The 22,658-nt window shown below is 34.8% G+C and overlaps 1 protein-coding gene across 3 annotated transcripts in view; it reads left to right on the top strand.

Moving 5' to 3' along the window:
• LOC145967553 (synaptogenesis protein syg-1) overlaps positions 1–22,658 on the top strand; it is a 255,027-nt gene that overhangs the window by 149,175 nt on the left and 83,194 nt on the right. For all 3 annotated transcript variants that reach the window (XM_083092553.1, XM_083092551.1, XM_083092552.1), the window contains exons 6-7: positions 7,951–8,178; positions 18,366–18,517. In XM_083092553.1, the coding sequence (XP_082948679.1) occupies positions 7,951–8,178; positions 18,366–18,517 (380 nt within the window). The remainder of the gene's footprint in view (positions 1–7,950; positions 8,179–18,365; positions 18,518–22,658) is intronic.

Raw genomic sequence — 22,658 nt, 5'->3', positions numbered from 1 at the left:
TTTATTATATATTAATATGTAATAAAATGATCCAAATCTCAGAAAATAAATTATTCTATTATTTTAATAATTTTAATTAAATATAGGTTAAATTTTTTTATAATTAAAAATCTAATACTATTTTAAATTAATAATTAAAAAATCAAAGATAAATGTTGCTTTATTTTGCATTATTTTTTTAAACGCACTTTAAGTCTTTTGAAACAATCTGTATCATGGAATATTCTTGGTTTACGAGAGGATAGCAGCAGCGATGGGTTTTAATTTATTTTATTGTGACATGAAATCCTGCAAGATACGTACATGCCATCCCGTACGAGCTGACCTCGTCGACTTTGCAGTGTCGTTAGTTCTGCGACATTCTTGCGGACTGTGTAAAAGATATTCCTGTTGCAAGAATCCTTATTTAAAAACTCAAGAGGAAACATTATTTCCAAAGTTATATTTATAATATATTGATTCAAATTCTTTCTCTCTCGCTCTCTATTTTTCTAAAATTCTATTCTGAAATATTATTACAGAAAAACAATATAAAATTATAAAGTTTTGCTAATGAAAGACACAGTAATTTATTTTGCAATGTAACTTTGGAGATAATTTAATATTACCTTTTTATATTATATTTGATATTATTTAATATTATATGAATTGAATATGTAACAAAAATGAAGAGAATATAAAAATGAAGAAAATTAATATCGAGTTTAGCGATCTTTTTAAAAATTTTTATTTCTATTGCACGTGTCAAAGCGAAATAATTTTATTATTTTATTCATGAAATTACTCTCCTCTTGAAACACGAGAAACGACGAAACTTGAAATAAATTAACTATTAATATTTTCTATTTTACGCGCGTCTTTTGAGTGGCAAAGTTTGCAGTAACTCGAGCTCCGTTAGAGATTCGTGCTTTCATATTTGCGATTCTTAGCAGTAATGCTTCTTTCGTTCCGCTTTGAGGTTGGAAATGGTTGGGACTGGGAAATTCGCGCAGTGTATCTTGTAGAAATTCAAACTCCATAACGCATTGGCTATAATTCCTAATATCAACAGAACTTTGGAGAGTATACTGAAGGAAACTCCTGCGCGATGATGCTTGTAGATTTGCATTCTACAAACGCTTTATAAGAAAGAAAGAAACTTTACATTTAACTAGCATAAACTTATATTTTCTCTAACTTCATATTTAATTTGTCAAAAAGATCTAATGATGTACAATTACTTGGGAATATCAAATTTGAATATACATTATTCCATTCATTGAACGAGTTTAAGCGATCCCATTTTTTTCATCATTTCACGTATTTATTACATCACACATTATGATTTTATTCTATTTCTCTTTTAATGTTTTTTTTTATTTGAATAGCGAACACGTTACGATAATAAAAATTTATTTTATTATAATAAAAATATATTATATTATTTTTTATATTATATTATATTACTTTTTTATTTGGCTGCCTGTTAGAGTACAAATATTCGTCAAATTGAAAAGGTATTTGATTTCTTAAATATTACATGCATAGATTTTAAATATTACGTGCATAAATTTTTCCGCAAACATGGAGAGAAACTTTGATTTGCAAATCTTACAATAACGATTTTTCTAGAATTCAATTTGCGGAAACAATTGCGGGACAACATTTGCGGAACAATCAGTCGCAATTGTTTTAAATAAATAAAAGCGCTGTAGGAGATAAAAAAAAACCGTTCTCGACCTAAAGACCGATTCTTTCGTTGGCGCTGCAGAAAATCCGCCGCATATCGCCAAGTCCCGCATACTTTCGAGTTTCCCTTCACCAATCACGTCCCTCTTGTACTCGTCCGTGATTCTCGTCAATTCGGCGCGGCTGTTGAAAATAATTGACCCGCTTCTACTCGTATTTCGAGCGCTTGCATACGTCGCATAAACGCGAGCCGGTGACCTCGCAAAACGTTTAAAACTGACTGCGCGTTTCGACTGTGGATATATTCTTCGAAAAGCGGGGCGACCGCTCATTCTGTCGCGTATTGTTACCGCACAATACACCGTGTATTTCCACCACCACCTCATCCCCTACCAACCCTTGTCCGCCGCTGCTGCTGCCGCTGCTGCTGCATTGTCGGTGTCGGCGTTGTGCATCGAATGCAATTTTACAGCGTCACAGCGCGTTGGTCAGGGGCGAAATGTTTGTTTTAACACGACTGGCAGCCATAACCGCGTCCACTGCCCCCGTTCGCGTTCTTCACTCTTTTTGTTTCGCAGCGCGACACGTTTTTATTCCCTCCTTCCATATTTCCTTCCGAAGATACCTATACACTTCGCGCATTCTGATTATCAAATGTATCCCTCGGAAAATATGGGCGTTTTTTATATTAAGAAATAAATCAATAATCAATAAAATAGTCAGTAATAAAAAAATATAACAAAAATAAATAAATCGTTAATAAAAAATCTAAATATCGAGCACATACAAGGAGTTTGAGAGAGCTCGAGAGCATTTTATTACTTTCCGTGTGCGAATTGAGGCTCGATTGAATTTGTGGTTATCGATTAAAAGTTTAATCGATGCTCATAGCGGCACGATTTAATATCGCTACAACTTTGCTAGCGTTTTATTAAATTGATGCTTTATTACATGGGATTATATCGTTTATCGAGGGAGAAAATTCCACTATCTTCATTATAATAACTGTTTGCGACGTAAGGATTTTGCGATCCAGATTGACGTGTACGATTGTTCCCCTTTATCGTGATTACTTATGATATCGCGTGAAATTCGCTCGGTGGAGCTGAAGGCAAAGTGATGAGAAGGCGACCGGAAAACTCGGGTTATAAAAGTATCCGAATGCAAATGTACCGTATATCGTTTTTTAACGAAAGCAGAGAAACTGTGCTTAACTGTTTCAACATGATATGTTTAAAATCGCGTAACATCATAAAAATATTGCGGTAAAAGTACCGGGTACAAGAGTAAGTACGATACGCTAATGAGTTTAGTTGGCAGCGACTTTTAATACGCGAGCTTTTCAGGGAGCTCGCGTCGTGGGCAATTCGGCATAACAGAAGTCATAATAACCGTAATAATAACCGTGCCGCTTTATTATTCGACACGCGTAAGTACAACCTAGAGCAGTCGTATATAAAGCGCGGTCTTAAATTTGCGCTTAATATTACGTCACATTGCGGCGAGATTATTTAAATTGAAATTCTGTTTAAGTAACAATTACTTGAGAAATTCCAGGAGAAACTAAAGTTTCGATGCGTGCAAAATTTCACCCGCGAGAAGCTTTCGAATTTTCAATTTCGCATAATTCAGGAAACACTGTTATAAGTATTTCGATGTATTCCTCCTCGAAAGAGAATTTATAGTCACGCTGTGTACATCGTGTACATTTTATATATTACGAGACGCGCTCTAAAAAGAGGAAACGGATGGGGAAAAGCCCTCCGAGATACCACTGACGGAATATATTCGTACCCTGCGGGACGGCGCGGGTATTATCCCACGGGGAACAATGGAAACAGTAGCGGAATTAATTATAGTATAGAACTTAATGAACGCTTATTATCGCTCCCTTTTTGAGACGGAGCTTGGTTATCGCGCGGAAATGTCGTTGTCGCGACAGGAAGAAGAAAGTTGCGAACGCCTGAGACACGGTATTTCTGAATATCAACACAATTCCCCCGCAAATCAAATTTGTCGAGTGATACGCTTCCAGACTTGAGAATAAAAATTCTATCTGGACGCGGATGATTTTCATGCATCTCTCTGCGTGTGAAGTCTCGATGAATTTTAATAATGTATAACGTATAACCATATAAATAAGTTATAAGTAACAAATTTATACAATATTTATAACGCGAAAAATGTCATACGCAGAAAAATCAACAAATAAGGTGGAAACTCGATGCGAAAAATTATGAATTTATGGGAATGACGTATAATTTTTTTTCATACACAGAAAAAAAGGACATTCTTGTTTTGAAAATATATATTTAGTTTTAACATGGAAATCTTGAAATGAGATTATATTGCGTTAATTAAAGAAAAATATAATTGTTTGAATAATTGCTTACTTGAGTGAAGCCATTTTATATAATTTAATCAAGAAAAATATATTCTTATGATTCAAAATTTAATTCTTAAACGGGAAAGAAACAATGTTAGATAGAAAATAACATTTTTAAATCAAAGATTATAATTCTCTTAAAGTAGAATTAAATAATTATATATTCTTGAGGTGACAATTACAATATTAAATATAATAATAAGACTATAATATAATAATATAATATAATATAATGTAATAATAATATTAAATATAATAATAAGACTATAATATTATTAAAATTAAAAATTATTAAATTCTTCTAAGAAGATTATAAATTGTTGCGTATATACGAAACAATGAACGCGTTAGTTTAAGTATATAAGTTTTGATTTGACACTTATTTTTTTCTGTATACTTATTGAGAAATATATTAGCCGATATTGTTATATCTCTTTTAATATCGATATCTGAAGTACATATATGTTACTTTGAGCATTATTGTGCGCATTAATTAGAAGCTTCCCTCGGGTCATCTAGCACGCGTTTCCTGAACGCGCAGGATAACTTCGATTTCGCGACGAAGGGGCCAGGAGGCGGAGGGGGAGGAAAGGGAGACTCTTGTTCATTTCCTGGTTATTGTTTAATGAATGTGTAGTCCGGGAAATTAATGCGATTTCAGCGCATTGTGCTCGAGAAATTAACGCGATTGTAGATAATACGCGTCTCTACGCTATAACGCGCGTGTAGGATTATCCGTTTGTTTCTTTTCGTACTTCCGGCAGTTATGTTTACTCATATAATCTGCATTTATAATAAATTATTTTATGCTTCAGTAAAGCTTGTCTCGTAAAATACGCAAATCCATGTCAGTCGCGCATTAAGAACAGTATGAGAACAAACATTTGCAGTTGTTGTAACGTTGCAGGTAAATGCACGCTAAGCCCCGTCAGCATTTTGCGTCACGCAGAAATGCGAGTTTTGGACTATGACATAAATAATAAGTTTTATATGTAAACATCTTCATTTTGCAAGCGTCAAATTTTCGTTCATGAATCTATTTTTTAAACATTTCTCATTTTTACGACAATTTGACACGCAAAATTCAAGTGAAATTTTTATCGAAATATATTTTGTTCGAAATTAGATATAGAAATTTTATAAAATGTCATCTCTATCTAGCTTTGAGAACTAAATAAGCTTTTAATTTTCAATATTTTACGTTTGTTTATAGACATAATTCGTAAAAGAGAAAATGCGCAATTGTTGTAATCTTTAATTAAATGCGTTACATTAACCCTTTCGTACCTTCGGCTTTCCCAAAAGAGATGTGTTTCATATGAAGACAGTTTTATAAGTTTTTGGGAGTGCTGATTCCAAATTTACTATCAAAATTTAAATTCAAAATGGCAGATTCAAGATGGCGACTATGAAAGGCTTAAATATCAATATATTTAAAATATGAGATTAGAAATTTCATTTTTTAAAATTTATATTATGTTTTTTCCTGAATATGCACACACACGTTCGATTCGTAGCGTTGTTATACACTTTTTTTTGCAAGCCGCGCATCTGCCGCGAGATTTGGATGCCCGTCGCATGCGTCGTCCTACTTTGATTACACATGTAAAATATTATAATATTTATCATAATAAAGTTGTAATCACATTTAAATAAAACTTTAAGTTTATAATTAGCGCATAAATTCTATGATTTTTCGATTAATATATAGTTAATCTTCATTCTCTAAAAGTTTGATTTTTTGCAAAGTTTAAATAATTATATTTTATTGTAAACATTACATTTCAAAGTGCGCGATTTTTTTACATGTAGCTTGAACCTTCTTCTTTAAAACAAGCCAAGGTAAAAGCCGATAGGATTATTTGTTTAAAAGTTATGATTTTTTTCGTAGGTGGGACATATATGTCCCGGAGGTACGAAAGGGTTAAGATACTATTGTACACCTGGCGCTGACTATATCATGCAAATACATGTCTGCGGATTATTAATGTAGAGCTCTAAGCGAGCAAATAAGCTGCATCTAATTACTATTACTGTTCTAGCTAACTATCAGTGTCAATGATCGCGGCTTTCGGCAAGATGTACACGCAATGTACAGACGTATCTTTGATTGGATACATATCCGTGTAGACAACTAGAATATAGACAGCTGTCTGCGAACTAGATAGACAGATGGTTCATCTAGAATAACTGTTGATTAGGGAACGGATATCTGTTAATATCATGCAGCGTCCTCGATAGTACACATCGTTGTTTATGTAATAGTACTGTCCGTTGCAAGACGTCTTTGGAAGCAAGATGAAGACGTCATTTAGGCAAAGATTTTCAGTTTTACAGCTTCACGCTCAGTCAAACTCTCTTTCTCTCTCTTTTTCAAGCTATATCTGTAAAAATAACACTAATAGTGTAAAATTGAAACTAATAGTGTAAAATTTCAAGAAATTATATTTTACTAGAATTAATACACAATGCCAGAAGAAAAAAGTGTTGTTTTAAAAAGTAATAAATTTTTGGTCAAAAAAATTGTTAGAGGATAATATCTAAAATTACTGTACGTGCATGGCAGTTATATTAGAGCGCAAGTTCAGAGGGGATCTATTTCGAATAAACAGGAGAGAACGAAACTTACATCGAATATATAATCAGCCCTGGATCGCTGAATTGTGGAAGCTAGTTTATTGTCGCTTCTCCGGTTTACAGTCGCCATTCGCAACTACTCTCTCGCGACGGACAATCCTCTATAGTTCCCGTCCGATAGTTTACCAGCTTCCTTACATCCCCGGACGACAAGAGTGTACCTTGCTAATTAATCAGCAGTAAATTAGCGCGACGCCCATTAGAGCGACGTGTTGCGATGCCTTCGGTACGCGAGCAACGGGTGCAGCTTTATCCCGGAAGTGCGCGCTTTCGCATCTCCTTTTGTCATAATTAGCCGTAACAGTTGGCGGCGGTGAGCCACAGGTAGGTAGGATAGGTAGCGGTCTCTTGAGGGAGACGTGGAGTGCCTGCCTTTGCCTGTCGTACCGTTGTTTCGGTCGAATGAGGCCCGTCCACCTTCGTGATTGACGGCGACATCCACGACGCGGCCCTCGGGACGTGCCACTCGAATTACCCTCGCTGTCAACTGGCTCATTGGCGGAGAAGTAATGAATAATTGGCAGGCGTCGTCATCCTGCCAACTCCGATACGTCCCGCTTTCCGATCCTTTTCAGCCTCAGGTCCGATGTTACAGTCGTCAGGCTTGTCGAACGTGTTAATTGACATTTAATAGAAATTCGAGAAGCTTCACAAATAGATTTATAGGCTTCTTCAATCGACTTTCGCTTATTGAACGGGAGGATATTTTGTGTCTTTAATATTTGTGATAAAAGTGAACAATTTCGAAACATTTTCTCTTTATACGCGATTAAATAATTGGAATGGATATACCATAGTAGTGTGTATGAAATATATTTTAATATATACATGAAATAATATTTAAATCTATTTTTAAAAAATATGCAAATTGTATGTATAATTATATAATTATATAAAAATAAAATTATATATTAAATATACATATGCATTTTTTTCAAATAGATTTTTTTCGAGAATAGAATATTTTTTTGCTTAAATAAATCGATTAAAGAAATTTTATTTATATTAGTAAAATTTCAATCTATTTTTTTACACACAAAGGATTATAATATACTACACTAATTAAATATTATAATCCTTTACGACATCTTAAAGTTTCTATGCCATTCATTTTATGTATTAGGTTTACTATAATTTCATATTTATTTTTTTAGAGATTTAATTAAATCTTGAATATTAAAAACTTTGCGCTTTTTAATACAGCATCTCACCTTTTTTTATTATACTTTTCTAACTATAATTTTGCTTCATATGCGCAGGAAAACCAAGACCGCAGGTCTCTTGGTATCTGGAATCGCAGAACATTCATGCATCCACTGAAATTCGAGAGACGCAAGGTCCTAACGGGGAGATCAACGTCGTAACCATCAGCAACGTGACTTTGAAGGCTCTCACAAGGCGACATCATCACGCCAAACTGTCCTGTCGAGCGAATAACACTCAATTAGCGCCGCCACCCACCACCACCATCGTCATAGAGCTTAACAGTGAGTACGCTCATTCCAATTAACGTTAATTGCGCGCGACTACGTCGACTTAATTTCGCGGAAATGAATTCTTTCTCAAAAAAAGCGAGCCTACTCAGGCGACAGAATCTTCTGCATTTGCGAGAACGAGAAAACGTAAGTGAAAGCGTCAGCGAAAAGGAATATCAAATTAATTAAGACGAATATTAATCCCTTTGGGCGATCATCCATGCAGTTTCCTTCACTTTTCAAGTTCACGAAAATACCTGAATTACCATTGTAATGTGTATTGAAGTTTCATTCCAATGCGGTTTAGACGGTACAAAGGGGAATTGCGGTTCTCGCACGTCAGAGAGGCTCTTTATTCGTCCGTAAAATAACGACTGTTCGAATTACTCGCTCGCACGTTCGGCTATTACGCAAGTACGAGAAAAAAAATAGCGGGGATTTTCCCCGGGAATGTTTCAAATTTCCCGAATACCAGCGGAACAAGATAGCCGCGTTATGAATATGCAAAAAGCCCGTCAATATCGGCGCGATACTTCGATCGATTCCTGCTTCTCTCCTCCTTCTTCCCTTTTCTCTCCTCTTACTCATCCTCCTGCTCGTCCTTTCCTGCTCGTTCCATATATTGGTATCAATATTTTTTGCGACAAAAAGAATATAGCGAATATTTAACCGGTTCGAGATCCGATTTGTCTGGCCCCCGGATCTCTCGTTTTTTTTTCCGACCCGCCCGTAAATGAAAGCGGACTTTGGACGAGACGAAATTGAAACATTTTTCACCGATTACAATGGGGTGGCAGGGGGGGGAGAGAGCTCCAGGAGAAAGAGGGGCCGGGGTTTCGTCGAAAAGCAATCAACCCCACGATGTCATTAATAACGTCACTTCCGGAATCGCTTCGAAATGCGACGGACGCATGGCGCAGGCAACATGCCGCGAACGCGGCAACGTTCGATTAATCTCCATGAAAAACAGAGGTAGAAAGGAAATATACGTATACTTTCCGTCCCCCGTAATCCGGAAACAACGATGGCGACACGGGGAAAATTGCGGTTCGAGCGATTTCCCTCGGCAAAGTGAATCCGTGACGATGAATAATTCGTTTGTAATTCTTTGGTAGAATAATATGTCATAATGAAGGTTCGTCGCTCGCAAAATTATAATATATCGTCGTAATTACAAGTATAAGCTGGTATAAATTGGTCTCGGCGAGCAATTTGACTACTTTGAGCTTTATGTGTGCATTTATGCGTTTTTTACATATCGAGAATCAGAGCTCTTTGTGCTAAGGATATATCAGCAATGTTGATTACTTGATATTTTTATAGGTGAGTCGATTAATATATTTGACGTCTCTTCATATTTTTTGATAATGAATATTACTAAGGTAGCTTTTAATATCGAAAATTAAGAAAATTGTGAAACAAGATAATGATCTGGCGCAGTTATTGGAAAAATATTTGAGCATTTGACAGTGCAACGAGCTCGTATGAGAGTATCTGATAACCTGGCATACCTGGCTTATCAGATTTCGTCGGAATTCTAGCGTGTTTTGCAAAAATGGATTTTAAAAAACTGAGCGACGCACAAATTGAAAAAAAGTCCTTCAATTTTTTCACCGACTAATTGTGGCCATCCATGGTTCGTCAAAGAACAACTGGCGACCATTTCAATTGATCGGCGCGATTGATCGTTCTGTTGGATTTGACGACTGGAAACGGACGCGGCTCAAACGCAAACAGATTGCAGCCATTCATATGTGATATACTCGTCCAAAAATTGAAAACCGCCAAGCTGGTTGAATTACTTATTGCTTGCCATGCGCGCGCGCATGTGTGTATGCGAAAAAAATTTTGAAATATGATCTTTCGCATCTATCCAGTGTCCTAGAAGCCATCTACAATTTCAATTAATGCAATATTTTGACAGCCCCTTTTGTGCCAAAATTCTCTCTCTCTCTCTCTTTCTCTCTCTCTCAAACTAAAATTTAATTACAAAATCATTCAACATGCTGATAAATTAAATTCCAACCTAATTGACACGCATTAACCTTATTTATATAATGAGAATCTATTTGTTACAAGTAATGTATAATGGATTATAATTGTGATGTAATAATATTGCGAATAATTTATGGCGCGATAATTGTCAAAGAGCACAATTCATTTTCCGCTCTCTATTATGTATTTCATTTCTCGCGAATGGAGAACAGATGCTCTATATCTCTCTAAATATTTTTAAATATTTTTCTCGTCGAACATCCCTCTTCTTTCATGTCTTCTTCCTCGATGGCCGGGATGGAAAATTAATATTCATAATTGTATAAGCAGCGTGGCGGCTCATCGGCACGCCCGAGATTCATCTGACAAGAAACTTGTGCCAGACAAACAAGTTTAAATTAAATCGCGGGAAGCTGCCTCGAGCCGGAAGATGCAAGGAGGAGTCCGCTTGCCGTAGATTGCCGTTCAGGCTACTTGCGCGTGATGTTAAAAAGCTTGAGAGCGCAAACGAGAGGGACGTATCGATCGTGAATTTAGAACGCGACGTTCGATTACCTTAATTGCAAAACGAGATACTTTCACACATCTTCCACACACTGAGAAAAATCGTTTGATTGTACCAACAAGACGTATCTGATAGAAGCCATTTTGGTTAAACCAAACAAAATGTCTAGTTATCATGATAAGACTCGATTTTTTATAACTAGAATGTTTATTAGACTTTACGATAAGGATTTGGTTAGTATTTTCTAATTGGATCTATAAAATTTCTTGTTATATTAACTGAACACAGTGATCCATTTTTTTTTAATTTCATATTATTATTAAGAAAATTTGGTAAACAGGAAGAAATTAATCATACTCATCTAATTCCTAAAGGAATTCTGATTTGTCCATTTTCCAACAGACATACTGATTAAATCTGTCAGATTTCTAATTAATGCAACCAGATTTTTTCTCAGTGCAGTTAAAAGTAAAATTTTGACAGACATTCTCTCTCTCGTTTTATTTATTTATTTATTTTTGTTTTAAATCAATGTTATCCAAATAAATATTAATGTATGTCATTGATAACATCTTGTTCTAATATTGAAATTACATAATGTGATAATTAGATTGGACAATTATTTTAATTAAAGCATTCTATAATTAAAATTAATTATTAAAATTAAAATAATTATAATTCTTTTGAAATAAAATACAAGGATTCATTTTTTCAGTTGATTCTGAATAATTGATTTTTAATTATAATTATAATTGATAAATAAATGCACGATGCAGAACAATTGAAAATGATAATAACTTTCTTCAAATATCATTACGACCGAACATCTTTTCGATATCTTAAAATTCAATGGCAATGGCCATTATAATACTTCTCGAATATCAAAAAAGCGCAAAAAAATCTCAAATATTCAAACGGAAAATATACATAAAGTTACTTGTCGTCTTCAATGTTGAAAAATCATTAACTCGTCGTAATAAGATCGATAGTTATAAGCGAACGAACAAATATCAACATCACGCTTCGAAAACGGATTTCGTCTGGCGTAGCACTCGGGTCAATATTGAAGCACGATTGCTTCGTTTTTCCTCGCTCGAGTATCGTACATTGCATCGAAATTCATTCTGCAACTTGTCGCTTCTTGATTCCACGTTAATTGGAGATGCGCGCGAGAATTCGCTGTCTGCATAATCGCGTCGAACCGATATTTCGTCGCAATCGTACGATCGCACGAGAATCTAACGAGTCATTGAAGGGTCTTCGGGAGTTGATCGACTTGCGAAAACGATTTCCGCGGTCGACAACGAGGTCGACATATACTCCAGTGTCGGGGAATGGATTGCCGAACACTCGGAACCAGGCGCTATGTGTGTTCCATTAATTTTTCATGCCCTCGCCGAGGTAAAACCCTCGATGCATGAATTCGTTGTCGTTAATCGTTATTCGATAGACGCTCCGCGTAATGGAAATGACGAAATTGAAGGGGAACGCGATATGTATAGCCTTCATATAGTATGCAGGATTCGTAACGAAGGGAAATTTATTTTTAGAAATGAGAATTGTATAAGGTATGTCCTAATATTGCCATTCTGTCTCGACAGATTCTTTGATGAGTAATTTATAATATAAGGGATAATAAAATTATATGAACTACTTGATTGAAAAAGAATAAAAAATCGAATCCATGATCGATAACGTCTCATAAATATGTGAAATGGTGTTAACCTGGCATTAAATAACTGCCAGCGAGAAATTTATAATTAATATTCGTAAGAAAAAAAAAATATATATATATATATATATATATATATATATATATATTTTCTTACGAATATTAATTATAAATTTCTCGCTGGCAGTTATTTAATGCCAGGTTAACACCATTTCACATATTTATGAGACGTTATCGATTATGGATTCGATTTATGCAGTTTCGCGTTACTTTCGAGCAAGAGACGAGACACGAAAGAGCAAAGAATATTGAGTTCTTAGCAGAACTCGCCGCGCTGAAGGAAAATATTGTATATTTTTCCATATAATATCTTGAAGTGGCATACCGTTATGAATTTTTATTATTTTTAAGAGAGCGCAATGCGCTCTCTTCTATCATGTCGTCGCTCATCGTTTATCTTATGATATATTTCCCTGCAGAAATCTTGTGGCAGAATGTCTTAGTGCCGCCTCTGATTCGCCAACCATCGTGAAATCGATCGGGATAATGTACGAGACTGAAAACAGAAATATGAAACGCGCTGTGGTGTTAATAAACAAAAAATCCATTTAGCGAAAATTAAACAATTTATTATAATGCCATTTGCGCGAATATATAGTTAATACATTAATAATTTGCGTCTCTTTACGCAATAAATCCAGAGCATAAATGAATTTGAAAGATAAATAATAAATTTTAATAACAAATGCAATAAACATATTAAATCATCATTAAAAGGTTGGTAAATATTACTAAATCTTTATTTATACGCTGTTAATGCGGAGAAAGAGGAAACATTAATGAGAGAATACTATTTTGTATATATATATATATATCATCAACAGATTTTGTATAACGTCAGCGCGATTTCACTTATCGCGACTGTATTTTATTTAAATCACTGCGCCAACTTTGTCTGAACGAGGTTGCAAATCGGCGCATTGCGAGAACAAAAACGAGGCGATCGCCTCGCGGAAACTTGTTCAACTTTTAATGACTCATTCTACCGAGGCGTTTGATTCCGAACAGAATGTAGTCTATGCGAGTTTCAGAAGAATAATCAAGTTAGGTAACAAGCCGAGAAGAGTCTCCGGCTTTCTCTTCCTGTCGGCGGGCATTCCGCCGACACAGAAATTCCATTCGACAAAAATCCCCTTCGTCGTTCCTCTCTTGCGATCGGCGTCCCCGGTTAATTAGTAAGAAAATTAATGAAGCCGCTTCGGCCCGCGTAAACTTTGCGCGCGGGCGAAGCTCATTAGTCTTTTATAGTTACGGGCATTAACGAAAGTAGTAGCACTCCTTGATAGTCAGGCGATTATAGTGCTCGCCAGTAGTAACGACCTAACGAATATTAGACATCAAAAGAAATTCCTCATTAAAGTCGATCCTGCCGATCGCATTGTCGTTGCTTTCCTCGAGCAAACAATATCGGTGATAATTGTAAATCGAAAAGCTTCTTTATGACGGAATTATCGATTAAAGGAATAATATATCAAAAGTGTAAGCGAAATGTCGAATTCTGAGGTTTTTTGATAAATTAGATTGGATACTAAAAAATTAAAGATTCTAACAAAATTCATTAACTTTAATTAAATTTCGATTCTGCTATCGAATTATGGAATGATAAAAATTCAGAAATTATAAAAAGGGGAAATTTTTGAGAATTAATTTTATTAGAAAATATCTTCTTGATTTTTTTATATATATCAACCTTATATTGATTCTCATTCTTTATTATCTTAAAATATTTAAAATACTGTGTGATATGTGATAATAAAAATAAGTTTTACTACAAAAAAACGAGCATCATAGAATGCATTAAAAAACAAAATGTTAAAAAACAAAATGTGGGTAAATATCCTAATTTATTAAACGAAATGTCCCGTACCAATTCAACATTGCCGTTTTACAATTGCGTTATCAATCAATTGAGACAATTTTAATTTATGATATAAAGTAGTAACGAAGCTAATAAGCAAACGGTGAATTTCGATCACAAAATAAGAGCGTTTGCGAATTTGCGAAGTCGCAAACGGCATAAGAACCCTCGAAAATTCTCTCGTTGGCAAGACGATAAAAGAAGAAGAGTTTTCCTCACTCTAGAGACAAGTGAGCTTCAAAAATGTAACTCCTTGCGCTTAATAACTCAACCCGCAGAGAGAGAACTAATAATTTTCCCTTGAAGAGAAAAAATATGTGGAGATTTTAATATGGGTTATTAATTTGGAAATTAACTCTTCTAAATATAATAAAACTTTTCAGATATTTTAATTCCGTAAAAATTTTAATTTTTAATCTCTGAAGAATCTATAATTTATTTCACTCTATTTGTAAAGAACAAAGTACACGGGGCTTTTTAATGAGTAATTAATTTGGAAATTAATTTTTAATATGATAAAATTTTTCTCAAATATTTTTTAATGAATTTTAATTTTCTAAAAATTTCAATTTTTAAGAGTTAAAAGATTAATGCGTGTAAGGATTGATTACAAATTGCCCGAAAAGTTACAATGGAGCGCAAAATGTGGAATGCGCAAATTTTGCATACATGAAATTTGTCTAATAAACACATATATCTTCTCGCTCGCGGATGCATAAGAGGATTAATACTTCGTCGGTGATTTGTTTCTACCGCGGTGTTGGATTCTTCGCCTCCTTGGAATTAATTAGTTTATCCAGAGGCTCCTGGCAAATGTTATTCCGCCGCACGTTTCGTATATTTCCTTGTATTTTCTGAACTGTGAGAATCGTATACATTGTCGCCTCGTTTACAGGCTTTCGCAAGAACCGGAATACGAAATCCGTGAGAAACGAAGGTCCACCCCGTCTATTATCCCCTCATTCCAACGAGACCGTAGCGATACGGGGCTCACTGCAGCTTTGCCAAATTATGGCAATAATACCACTTAGAATCGCGTATCGCGAGTCTCGGCGAAATTTCACTTTAAACCGGCGATTCGCGGGACCAGCGCATACGGATCTGCGACGCACGACTCCTTAATGTTCAATCGTTTCCGAAACAGCCGACTTTAACCTACCTACGAACGAGCCACTTAACAACCAGCCCCTTCCAGCCGATCCTGATTCCGCCATTTGACTTTCTCTTCTTCACCTCTTTATGCTATCTACGAGAATCCTTTGAAAATTCAAATCAATACAGTTTTCGAGTATATTCGACTTCAAATGCCATAAATAGGGAATAATCTATTTTATGTTGATTAAAGATATAAAAAAGATAGATAGATAGAAATTGTTATCTTGAAATTTTTTAAATAATCTTGTTCATGAAAGCTCAATCTATGTCATATTTAACATGTCAAATTGTATTCACATAGTTTGAGATACTGAATCTCATTTTGAATTCTTTATCGGATCAGATCTTAAATAGATCTGATTTTCAGTACAAAAACTTTTATTCCCCCTCTCCTTTTTGTTAGAAAATGTCTCATCCTTCACGATACTTTGGTCGAAGTCAAATTCAAAGTTAATTTTCAGATGAATGAATCGATTTCCTTTAATGATCTTTAGTCACTGAGAAAGCTGGGATAAAATAGTAACTAAAAGTTTAGCTAACTTTTTCCTTAGACTTAAGTATAAAGTTTATAAAAGAGAGGGAGAGAATTAACTTAAGAAAAATTTTTAATCTGATCATTGTTTTTTTCAATCTCTACTCTAGGCTTAAGAAGTTAAAGAGAAAACTTTTCTGTTTTCTAAATTTATACCAATCATGATACATTCAATTATAGAAAGAAATTTATTTGCTCGCATATATTTATCTTATTTAATTATGTTATACATTAAAGTAAAGCTATCATATTCTTGTTATCAGAAATTTTCCATAAAATTGTTATCTTAGATTTTACAAAATATCTTCACAGCCTCTCCCAAACCTCTTAAGCCTTAAGCACTGCACTCAGGCGTTATTCCTATAGCGTCTAACGGATAAAATGGCATAGCTCCTCGAACTCTGCTTTCAAAAGTCACACGATAAACGCGCAAACGTCGCGCGAACGACGCGCACCTTATTGAACTGCTTCGTAACTCGATTAAAACCACTCCATGCGCACGAATAATAATAGCGGCTCATTTAAGCGCCCGAGGAGGCGATGAGTCTTCGGGCTTGTGTTTCCATTTCTGAAAGGATATTTGATTAGGAATATAAGTTGGCAAAAGGGAATTCGCAAAAATCGCGTGAACGAAAGAGGAGAGAGAGATAAATCAATAAACGCATGGAATTAATAATAAAATTATTTTACTCTAGTTTATTTAGATTTTTGAGGAAATTTATCTATCGATATAAAAATCAATATTTATTTACAATACAAAAGGCAAAAATGTAGAATTTTTGTAATCATATATATATAGTTATATAGAGAATACATGCTAATATATAGAAACACATATAATATTAATTTCTCTTTCTTTAGAGTTCTTCTTTAGAGTTCTTTAGAGTTCTTTAGAGTTTCTCTAGAGTTTTTCAAAATTGATAAGGTTCGGTAATCGTTAACAAAAGCATATGAATTGAGAGAATATGAATGAATGATATCATTATTTGCATATATAATTTTTTAATGTTTTATAATAAATTTTAAAAGTAGATAAAAATATAAAGTAAAAATACAATGTATATAGAAAATAGATTAAAAATTAATTTTTACTAATAAAAATAAAATGACATTTTTAAGGACTTTTAGCATCGACTATCTCTGTATTAAAGATTTAAAGTTTCTGTTAAAAGCACAATTTTTAATATTCTTTACCTATAAATTTAAAAAGAGTATAGCTATCCCATGTGAATTTACATTAATAGTGCGATATAGTTTATGCTTGTGCAAATGCTTCTTTAGAGAACCAGAAGATTTTAACGCAGTTAACCTGACAAGTTGGTCCGAGATAGGCGGGATATATGTAGAGTGAAAGCGATGAAAGGAAGACGGTTCTCGTTCGCGTTCACAGGCAGAGAGAGATACCTACTAAAAGCCTCGTCAAATTCTTCGCGTCGTCCCGTCCGTTTGCGCACCTGGCGACATGAATTTTGATTTGCAAATGAAATCTCAACTTTGCCGAGAATTTCGCACTCGGCAATCTTCTCCCGGGCCGCCTTTGTTTTCGACAGCTTTCACGACGAGCTCCAATTATACGGACTGTTCTCTCAGTCCGACTCCTTTCGCGCCCTCCTGTTCTTCTTCCCTTTCATCCCGATTCCATTTTTTCCCGATCTAATCGCCCTCCTCTCTCTTTCTTGCCGTTGCCATCGATCTACACTTCCTTTCGTCCCGTTGGCCGGGAACTTTCGCGGAGAATGCCGAACAGAGGAGGAACTTGCGGCATGAAATTCGCGAACGGACTGAATTCTAATTATCCCGGCGTTTCTTTTGCGCGTTTTTCACGTTTTGCGGCTTTTTTTACCTTCGTCGTTTTCGCTGGCTCGCATCGTCCTTCGTTATGTGCGCCACCGCATATTGCAAAAACGCCGGATCCGCGGAAAGAGACGGAAGTAATGGCCGAAGCGAAGTGGAAGTCCAAAAAGCGAGCGTCTATGCGTCCCGATTCTGCAAATCATGCTTACGAGCTGCACGTGATTGCCATTGAAATGTCTCTCTTGTTGTGTAAGCGATAAAGTATTTTATATTAAACTAACTTATTGATATAAGTGGTTTTTTCAGATTTTTTCTCAACAGCATAAACTAGAGGAAAAGAGAATATGTTGTTAAAATGACAAAGTTTTATTCAGAATTATGAATAAAATTACGAAAACGAAAAGAAATAAGAATTTTAACTTAATTTTGCTTACAAAGTTTTTTGCGTCTATATCTGTAAATTCTCCGGTAAAGAGTTGGAACGTTTTATTAATTAAAATTTAATCGCACATTCTTTTATTATTAATATTCAACATGTAAAGCACAGACACATTTATTGATACGAATTATTTTTTTTCTTTTATATTTATATTGGCGATATCAAGTTTGTAATAACGGTTTCTTGCAGTGAAACCGATGAAAGTGGAAATTTTGGGGAAGGACCAGATCCTATCGGCAGGGAAGACGTATGACGTGAAATGTCAGAGCTCCGGTTCAAAGCCAGCGGCGGTCCTGACCTGGTGGAAGTCCTCGAAGCAGCTGAAGGGGACCAAGAAAAACGTGAGTAACACCAAGAACCTTCTTCCTTGCGTTGCGCGAGAGGCAAAAACGTACCGTGCTCGAACGAACCGCACTGCCGGTTCGCGCTTAATTGCATCCCCCCACTTAACCACTGTTTCGAGAGATACCGGGATCTCTTTTTCTTTTTCTTTCTCTCTCGATTACACAACTTTACTCTGCTTTATTACGTAGACTAACCGGGGTACTCTTTCTCTCTAATGACATGAACCACTTTATTTAAGCACAAATATTTTTTTGCAACGGTGAGAGACAAATGAATGATCGTTAATCTAATATTCTAATCAAGTCTAAAAGTATTATTTTAAAGCTTTGTTGAAAGAACATTATTATTCTGCTTATATGGAATAATGTAGATCTTGATTGATATCTTTCTAATTTATTGATTTTATTTTTAATTATTTAATTATTTTATTTCATTTTACATGTGTATTATTATTTATACAATATATTATTTATTTATACAATAATAATACAAATGTAATATTAATTTTTGTAATTATTTTATTTTATTTTATGTTATTATGTTTATTTTATTTTATGTTTTATATTATTATTTATCTAATAAACTTATGACTCATTTTATCAATAAACAAAAATACACAGAGGTTTTCATGATGGAAGAACAAGCGAAGCTTATCGCTTTAAAAAATTCTGTTATTGCCGAGTATTGTTAATTTACTTGCAGGTTATTATTGTTTTACTTCGTAATACTCAGATTTCAATCAAAATCTTAATTTTCGCTTGTTTTCTATTTTAAATCACTCTTCTTGTATCGCCTTCGCACACAACCGATTCACTCGCGTCGCGATTCATTTTATCGTCTCGTCTCGAAATTGAAATCTTCCATCGCGCACGAGCGGATCGGAAATCGCGCAAGTCTCTCGATATAACGCACATTCCCCTCCCCCATAATATCAATCACACGAGAGAGCTCATTCGCGGCGCTCGCCAAAACGACACGCGAAAAATCCGTCTATCCCGTGATTAAATGAAAGAATAATAGGAAAGAGCGAGTGCGAGATAACATTGGCGGAAATGACGTCGTCGGCGAAAGATGATGCGCCGCGCCGCGCGATCTTGGTCGCGAAATTGACGGAGAACCGCTTTCAGCAAATCGATTCTCGTTGCGCTCTCCAGCTCCGGGGCGAAAATAAAAATGACAGTGCCTCGATACACGAAATACTGCTGGGAGCCTTTCACCTGCGGCGTAAATGGGAACCCGTGGAAATAAATTCGCCTTTATTTCGCGCAATTTCCACCTCTTTTTCCTTTGTCCATCTCTCCTTTATCTCGCTCGCGCATCATCCAGGTTTCTTATTTTCTCCCTTTACTTTTTGTATCTCGATCCTCGGATGCAGTGTCTACTTTGGAAGCTCCGCTAATTGAGAAGCTCAGATCAAAGAGGAAATTTATTTTAAGGTATCTAAAAGTGCGGCGGGAAAAAGTTATACGGGCGTTCCTGTATCATTTGATGAGGTCTAAAGAGAGTATATATGACTTCAAAAATATATGACTAGCATGGGGGATGAATTTTACTTTATAACTGCAAGCAGAAAAAACGAGTGATCTCGATACAGCACAAACCCCAATTTTTTTTTTTAAAAAAACCTATATTTTTATATAGAAATAACTTTCATCCATATTCCCGCTATACTCTTCGCATATATTATTTTATCCGCGGAATTTTATTTTACGTATATGCCACGACACATGATCTATAAAAAAAGAGATAAAAAAGACGGTTTATCGGGATTTATTTCTCGTTGTTTGCCTCGTAATATAAAAAATACATCGACACTAACGATGCTTTTCCACAGTCGCCTGCAAAAAGCAAAATCATTATCCACTCTTGCTGAAGAGTGGATCAGCTGGAAGCCGAGAGCTCGCGGGATCAGAGACTCGTGTAACGAATTCAATGACAAAAAGCTCGTTCGATTTTTATACTAAACACTACCGAAAAGATTAAGCACCGCACGTCATCGTTCCGATATAAATTTCGTCCTGTTCATCTTTCCCTCTCCCCCCTTACTTCCCTCGGATCCCCCAAGGGCGGAAAGACGATGTCTACATAAATGGTTTTCCGGCTGAACCTGACGAGGTTGTTTCTTCGGCGATTAAGTGGGGAGATTGAACGCCCCCTTGTTCGCTCGCTGTATTTACCCCCTGCGATAATTTGGAATTGCACCTCGGGGCTATATCTGGTATCATCTACGTCAGCGATTCTCAACCGGTAACTTGCTCTTTCCCGAGGACTTGCAATTAAAAGTTTCATAATAGCATGTGTTCCAATCAAAACTTTCTGTTATATATATATAAATGTGTGTGTGTATGTATATGTCTGTGTGTATATGTATAGATTTTTATAAATATATAGATTTTCTTATACATATGTTTTATTAATATATTGTATATATATTAACAAACAATACACAAATTTCAAAAAGTATAAGTATAATAAGAGTATATTACTTTTTATACTTTTTGAAAAAAGTATAAAAAGTAATATAATACACTTATATTTTAATTTACTGTTCCTATTTAGAACTGTGATTAACATATGCTAAATTGAAATGATCTAATTTTTGAGAATTTAAAATATTAAGTGTGTTTACTATTATTGATCAATAAATGGCACTAAAGTAAAACTTTTTAGATGATAAAAAATATACATATATAACTGAATCTTTAGACAGAGAATAATATTACGGCTAATTCGATATACTATATGGAATAAAAATAAAATATATACCTCATAAAATCACAATTGATAATTTTATTATCAATTTTATTAACACTTACTTGCCTTCGTCTTGTACATAATAATAACTCTTTGTATGAGCGACAGCGAGAAATAATTAATTTCCACTAATAAAAGATCTCGTAAGTTATTTAGCGAGTAAGTATAGTGGGAATACGCGTTGTAAATGTTTTTTACGTCGTAAATCGAATCCAAAAGTTTCATCCGTAAAAATCAATGGCGAATTTCAAACTGTTAAGGAACAATATGATGTTCGGAAATGATTTGTACCGCTATTCCGCGAACAGTAATAATCCGCTCGGACAATCCAATAATTAATTGGATCACGGGAACTGTCCGCTCGATAATCACGATAAGTTCTTTCGCGAGATATTACCTCGCACGCCAGTGCGATTATTTCCGCGGAATATTTTTCTCTCTTCCCATTATACGTTCCAGTTTTGACATTACGAGCCTGATAATAACGATTGCCACGATTGCGGAATTATAATGCACAGATTTCCAATGCTAGATTTAATAACCTGAAAAGAGAAAATAAGAGAATTTATGTCAATAATGTATAAATTATTTTCTGTATTAATTTGGGTTTTTTAAATAAATATTTTTTTTTAAATTTAATATAAAATTTTATATAGAATTTAGTATACATAAATCAAAATTGCATCTAAATTAATGTTTTAATGTTAAAGCAGTTTCTCTTAGTTTGGCTTTTAATTTTTGTACAATTTATAGTTTTACTGACTGGATTAAGTATTCCAACATTACATTTTTTTAAAATTCTCAGTATTGATTTTGCATTATCATACTTCTGTTCGCTACGACATGATGGAATCACGAGAAATGTATTAAAAGGCGACAGAAAAATTTTCAATACATCTTGCATAATTCTCGATCGTTGGAGCACAATTGAAAATATGACAATATAAAATAAATTATAAGATTTGTTGAAGAATATTTGTAATTGGTTTAATTCAGTCAATAAAACTACAAACTCTATATAAATATTACATAAATATTACAAAATTCAATCGATAAAAAGGGGGGGAGTGATTCTTTAAAAAAAGATACTTACTCGACTCATTCGACAAAGCGACAGGCATGGTAGCATGCCAGCGACAGGATAGATCGTAATTCTCGACGTGTTCTGTCTTACATATTATCGTAAAGATCGTTTTTCGCGTCGGTTGGCATAACTTCAAGTCACTCGGGAATCTGGGAATAATAATTTGTGCCGATCTGTTTTCCTTTGAATTTAATTCGATGCGGTCAAAATCAAGTGCGAATCGTACATGATTGTCGATGAATTGATATTAGAAAAAATATATTATATTAGATATTGCTCTACACACACACACACACACA

This window comes from Camponotus vicinus, unplaced genomic scaffold, assembly GCF_025532165.1.
Source record: "Camponotus vicinus isolate PSW18456_S1 unplaced genomic scaffold, iyCamVici1.0 SCAF_2, whole genome shotgun sequence".
NCBI lineage: Eukaryota > Metazoa > Arthropoda > Insecta > Hymenoptera > Formicidae > Camponotus > Camponotus vicinus.
Note: the sequence above shows the minus strand (reverse complement) of the source record. Positions and strands in the feature narration are given on the sequence as shown.